The 6,651-nt window shown below is 40.7% G+C and overlaps 1 protein-coding gene across 3 annotated transcripts in view; it reads left to right on the forward strand.

Moving 5' to 3' along the window:
* Positions 1-6,023, forward strand: part of GRM5 (glutamate metabotropic receptor 5) — a 536,398-nt gene extending 530,375 nt beyond the window's left edge. For all 3 annotated transcript variants that reach the window (XM_059186935.1, XM_059186956.1, XM_059186945.1), the window contains one exon: positions 245-6,023. In XM_059186935.1, the coding sequence (XP_059042918.1) occupies positions 245-1,172 (928 nt within the window). In that variant the 3' untranslated portion in view covers positions 1,173-6,023. The remainder of the gene's footprint in view (positions 1-244) is intronic.
* The last annotated feature ends 628 nt before the right edge of the window (positions 6,024-6,651 follow it).

Genomic DNA, 6,651 nt, shown 5'->3' on the forward strand with positions numbered 1-6,651 from the left:
TCCTGGGCGGGCTCAGAATTGCTGCTACATCTCCAATAGTCTCCATCCTTTATCCTCCCTACCGTCCCCTGCCACCCAGTTTCGAGGTAATGATAAACCGAAGGCCTCTCTTTAAGACCTCTGCCCGGGGTGTCCTCTGAAGCCTTCTTTCCTGAAAGACCAGGAGAAGTCCTTCCCAATCCGAGTCCCGTCACCCAGCACTGGGGAACCTCCGAGTTACCTCTGGTCTCCCTTCTCTCCGCAGCTCCAACGGAAAATCCGTCACGTGGGCCCAGAACGAGAAGAGCAGCCGGGGGCAGCACCTGTGGCAGCGGCTGTCCATCCACATCAACAAGAAGGAGAACCCCAACCAAACGGCCGTCATCAAGCCCTTCCCCAAGAGCACCGAGAGCCGCGGCCTGGGCGCGGGCGGCGCGGGCGGCGGCGCGGGGGCCGCGGGCGGCGCGGGCGGGGTCGCGGGGGGTGCGGGCGGCGGCCCCGGGGGGGCGGAGCCCCCCGACGCCGGCCCCAAGGCGCTGTACGACGTGGCGGAGGCCGAGGAGCACTTCCCCGCGCCCGCGCGCCCGCGCTCGCCGTCGCCCATCAGCACGCTGAGCCAGCGCGCGGGCTCGGCCAGCCGCACAGACGACGACGTGCCGTCGCTGCACTCGGAGCCCGCGGCGCGCAGCAGCTCCTCGCAGGGCTCGCTCATGGAGCAGATCAGCAGCGTGGTGACCCGCTTCACAGCCAACATCAGCGAGCTCAACTCCATGATGCTGTCCACCGCGGCGCCCGCCCCCGGCGTGGGCGCCCCGCTCTGCTCGTCCTACCTGATCCCCAAAGAGATCCAGCTGCCCACGACCATGACGACGTTCGCCGAAATCCAGCCGCTGCCAGCCATCGAGGTCACGGGAGGCGCGCCCCCCGCGGCGGTGGCGGCGGCGGCGGCCCCGCCGGTAGGGGGCGCTGCCGAAGAGCCCCCGGCGGGGGCCGGGCCCGAGGCTGCGGCGGGGAAGCCGGACCTGGAAGAGTTGGTGGCTCTCACCCCGCCGTCCCCCTTTAGAGACTCGGTGGACTCGGGGAGTACCACCCCCAACTCGCCGGTGTCGGAGTCGGCCCTCTGTATCCCATCGTCTCCCAAATATGACACACTGATCATAAGAGATTACACTCAGAGCTCCTCGTCGTTGTGAATGTCCTCGGAAACCACGCTGGCTTCCGCCGACGGAGCCGAGACCTCCCGCGTTCACGCAGACCCAGTGACAAGCATAGTCGCCTGGTTAAGACCCGAGGTGGAAGATGCCAAGTGCACCCGCAACGGAAACATGAGATTAATAGTGCTATTTCACATCAACCGACGAAGACACCAACCACAAATCTTCTGGCAGATTTTCTTCTAGTGGCCTTAGAAAACACGGGCTTTTAAGAAACACTGCTTATCTTTTTGAGGGCTGACAAGGAGTCTGTCGAACCGGTTCCATACCAAGTGCTTTGCTCTAGGGAAGCAATGAGCGTGAAACAGCATAATGGAGGGGGAAGAGCATAGTTAATAAGCAACTGTAAAAAGTTTTGTTTACTTTAATTCTTTTCCCAGAAGATTCTTTGATTCACCAAACATGAATGTACATTTTCTAACAAACTCAAAATCTGGGACCAAAACGTCAACCTTTCTCTTTCTCTCTCTCTCTCTTTTTTTTCTTTCTTTTTTCTGTCCTGTAAAGACCTTGAAAAGCAGTACCTGGGCCCAGTATTTACTGAGGCGTTGTTGTGAGTGTGTCCCATGCATAACACACAACGGGATAATGTGTGCTGCGCTGACGTGTGCAGGACTTTTACCAGAGACATTCCTCTCCGATTTGGTTTGAAATCCTCTTCCAGAAGCCTGCATCCAGGAGTCCACCTAGTTATTTCAATTCACCTCCATTAACCAAGAAAACCAGTGGAAGATTTCTTGACTATTTCACCATGTTGCCAATCAATACTGGAGTAGCAAAAAAAATATTTTCTGGAATACTGTTTTGTAATTCCCTCACTGGGGTACGTTGTGTAGCTGGAAATTCTCTTTATAATAATAATAATAATAACAATAACAATAATAATTCCTGAGCTCCAGCTTGGCTATCTCTTTCATGAAATGTGGCCACTCCTCCTTACGAATGCTGTTCCATTAGCATTGCCAGCTAAAATATTAATATATGCATTTGGGCTTCTTCATTCCTTTTCTTTGAGAACCTGATGCACAAAGAGCTCCTCTGTTCTTTTCGAGTCCCACCACTGGAAGAATGGTCTATAGACCCACTGAAGACAGCGTCTTGATTGAAGGGACTGTTGTTCGAAAAGTTAACACAATCTTAATACACTGGAAATTTTAAACTGTGTCAAGTCGGCTTAGCAGAGATTTAGCTATGCCAGTGAGCAGTGATTTTAACTTCTCTCGGCTGCTTAAATAGGGCAGCTATGAACTATGACAAATGTAGATTTTTCAAAGCAATACAGAATACTAAAACAGAGGAACCTTAATGAATATAAACCACACAGTCTTTCTTAGCCATTCCAAAAAGAGGCAAAGCAATTATTAATATTTCCTTTTTAAAATAATTAATATGATTTTGTGCACTTCATACTGTCACTTTTTAAATACTGCAGAAAAGAGATTTAAAGATATAATAGAAATACATGTGCTTTAATAGGCTCATATAGGTAGTATTCATAGCTCGAGACCTGCATCCACTGTCATCTCTTTCTTCTTCCCATTACAGCTCTCCTCAGGTGCCAAATGTTTCTTTTTGTTTGTTTGTTTGTTTGTTTGTTTTGGTTTGGTTTTGGTTTCGTTTTTAATTTTTAAATAAGGATGGTAATAAAAGGAGGAGGTATCCTATAAATTTACAGTTTAGTTGATCTAGCCTTATACTAAAGATAGCCTTATGAAAAAGATTTGCTGAGGCAGAAGTATATTTTTAGCAGAAAGAAAAATAAATGAAACCTTTTTCTTTAGCTCAATATCCTTATTTTGGCATGTATTTTTTATTGTATATCTACTTTAAAAAAGGAATTGAGGAATGGGAATATATCCATTCACATAACTTACCATTCCCCAGTTTTAAAATTTATAATACGTATACTGCTTGACTTTCCTGATACCTGTTCTTAAATCTTTAAATCAAATCTCCCAGTATAAAATATTAAAAGCACACATTAATTTAGTAAAATATAAATTTTCAAAAATCAAACTTCCCATGCCAGATTTGAAAATAACGTCATCAGAGCACCCTGAAACCCAGTTCCAATGAGACTCTTGAAAGAGTGAATTTAGCCAAACTTTATGGTTTCATTGAAAGCAAATGTCTGCCTCTACTTCAAAAACAAATGTAAATATTTTGAATTTTGAAGCATTAACAGCCCTCAATCCTCTTGAAAAGGGTGACATTCACCTGGGGATTACCATCTTGATTTCGTAAACATTGAAACTTTTCCAAATATTGTCTAAATTTTAAATTTGCTTCTTAAACCCTTTGGTTGATTTCCATTTTATTCTGTATTGACCAATAGAAAAACAGTTTTAAAAACTTCTTCCATGAGCAAATTCCTCTTCTAAATTTTTAGTGATGTATTTCGTTAAAAAGTAAGTGTACTTACTGGAGTAAGTAATGAGAAAATTCATCAGAAATTAAAATTTAGTGCAAAATTAAATTTCCATCTGATAATTCTATATGAAATTATGATACACTGTAATAAGAAAAATAATTTATCCAATTAAAGGAGAACAATATGTATTTTTCTCTGTGTTTCTGCACCCTTTGCCATTTCATTCAGTACATTGTATAATACATAATATTATTCGTAATGCATTCTTGGGATCTTTTATTTTGGAATGATGCTAGCTCTGTCTCTTTGCCAATTTTAATACCAGGTTCCAAGTAATAAATCTACAAGGAGAACTGAATATTCATTCTAGGGCTAGGATATGAACTTCGCAATTCATTTGGGTACCTATTTTCATTGAATTTCCTTGAAAACAGTCTGTTCCTGGTGTCCAGTGATAATTCAGTTGGACCAGCATGACCAAAAGGAAGGGGAAAGCACAGTGAAATGCTAAGATTCAGAAAAGTGACCCTACAGGACAGTTGGGTCCCAGGATGAAAGAAAGAAGACCCAGTTTGATCAAGTTATATGGACCATCTAAGCAGTCCACTCACTCTTCTGTTTTGGGAGAGGAGTAGGGGCAGAGAAGACCCTAAGTGGATTGGGAAGAAGCATCTCTCTGGGTGAGGGGTGGGGAACAGAGAGGGAGGATGCAGAGGAAAACCATATGAGATTTGAAAGAAGCAAAGAAAAACAGTAAATCCCCGAATGTGCTAATCCTTGTTAGTCAAAGTCTTTCCCAAACTTCTGCTGTTCCCAGCAAGCCATCAGGAAGACTAGGAGCTATTTCTGACTGTGAATGAGTTGTTACAATGGCTCTGCTGCAGTTCTGTGACTTCCAAACCAGGAATTTAACACTTTTTAAGAAAAAAACAAAAAACACTTCCTATGCTAGTCTCCCAGCAAAATGTACATGTTTTGGAGACTTCAAAAGTATTATCTGAGTTCACATTTAGCCACAGCTTCTTAATAACCCTTGAGCTGGCAGAATCTCTATAGTTAACCATTTACAATTTTATACTGTGAAAAAATACAGATCAGTGAAAAGCATAAAGATAAATCAAAATTCATTCTCAAGAGGGTCTGAGGCCTGGGAGATTCTCTACTATCTGTTGAAGAATGAGGTATGTATAAAATAGTTGGCTGAATTTCACTGATCTTCCCAATGTGAACAAATATACTATGTATATTGTGTGTATTTCTAGAATTCAATGGCAGCTGCTGGTGGTGTTGTAATTAGAAATCTATATAGAATATAGATGTTTTAGAAAGATGGTGCCAATCCTAAAAGATTTGTGTGGGCTACAAGTGCTTGTATTTACTTTTTTCTGCACTTTAACTGATTTGGTTTTAAAATTGTGTGCGCGTATCTGTTCTTTTTTTGTTGTTGCAGCTTGTACTATTAAAACAATAGAGAATGTTAAATTATTTTGATGTGAATTGCAAATGATTTTTTTCATAAAGTTTAACATTTTTATCAGCATTGTTTTGCTTTGTACTTGTATAAATGTGTTTCTTTTAGCATTTGAAAGTACCCTTGCCTGTTTCTCAGTTGTCTAAATCATGTTATAGTTGGTGTTTGTGAAGTCAGTTACTTTTTGAAAAATATTAAAAAAGAAACTATGGTATGACTTTAAGATTCTTCCCCTTAAATGTTTAGAATGTTGTCTTAATAGTGTTTTTCCAAGACCCAGAGAGCCATACTATTAATTCATCTTTAAATTCTGAGTGATCTACACATTTGAATAATGGGATTTACATAGTAGCCTATGGACAATAGATTAAATTAAAAATGTAAACCAACCACAAACCAACCAGAGCTGCTGTCCTCAAAGACATCTACAAACATCTTTTAAGACATATTATTTTTTTTAAACAATGAAGCATGTAGGGATTAAACCTTGACTTTGTGTCTGGAAATATAAATACAAATTATAGTTCCACAGTTATCTGTGTTGATAGAGGTTACATCATAAAAATAATATAGATTATGGGTGTTTATATATCTGTGTATGTCTGGTTGTGTATACAAACATACACACATCTATATAGACATTTTACTTTTGAGTCCATCTATATATGTGTCTATGTGTGTATGTTTGTGTGTGCATGTATGGGCATATCTGTATAATTTTATGGGAAAAAAAATTACTTGTCAAATCACTTTCTACTTTGATGGATTCTTAAGCAAATTTACACTCCTTGAACACAGGTTATCTAAAACGTAAAAGCATGATGTGTGGAAGAGAAAAACAATGTAGATTTTAAAACATAGCTTCTCTCTGCTTCACTACATTGTATTATTTATACACATATAATATGTATATACATATATTCTTATACATATGGAAATTGATACAAAATATGTTTGATCTTAAAAAAAAAACCATTTTGTGTGCTTTGTCAGATTCTACTGCTTCAGTGTCTTCTATTCTGAAGTAATATAAATGGGCATATGTTTATATAAACTTAGGGTGGAAGTGAGATACCTGGAACACATACAGCAAATCATTTTCTAAAGACCAAATGAGTCTTCTAAGACTCCATAGACTCATGGTAGGCCAGTCAAAACCAGCCAATACAATAGAAATAACAGTGAACTAAAAAATCCATCACCCTGGTGCATTTGACCTTGGAAAATTACCTTGAGCTCTCTATAACTCAGTTCCTCTTTTTTTAAATGCAGAAATGAATTACAATAACTGGTGGGATTTCTTTCATTTCCAGCATTCCTGGTACATGACAAATGGTCAGTAGATAAGAGCTTTTATTCGTGGCAACATGGAATTTATTATATAGTTAATATTCAGCTTAGAAATGTTATATCTAATATGTTTGTGGAACTATAAAAAATTCTTGTCCAACTTACAGCATATGTCACTGGGCAGGGGTGGAGAGGAAGCCTATTGAGGTTGGAATTCATGCAACCTTAGAATTGTCCATCTAAGATGACTTAGCCAAATGATCTTAAACACCACAGAAAGAATGCTTTTCTTCTGTTATCATCTATGCTGGATACTGGTTAATTTT

This window comes from Mustela lutreola, chromosome 1, assembly GCF_030435805.1.
Source record: "Mustela lutreola isolate mMusLut2 chromosome 1, mMusLut2.pri, whole genome shotgun sequence".
Classification (NCBI taxonomy): Eukaryota; Metazoa; Chordata; class Mammalia; order Carnivora; family Mustelidae; genus Mustela; species Mustela lutreola.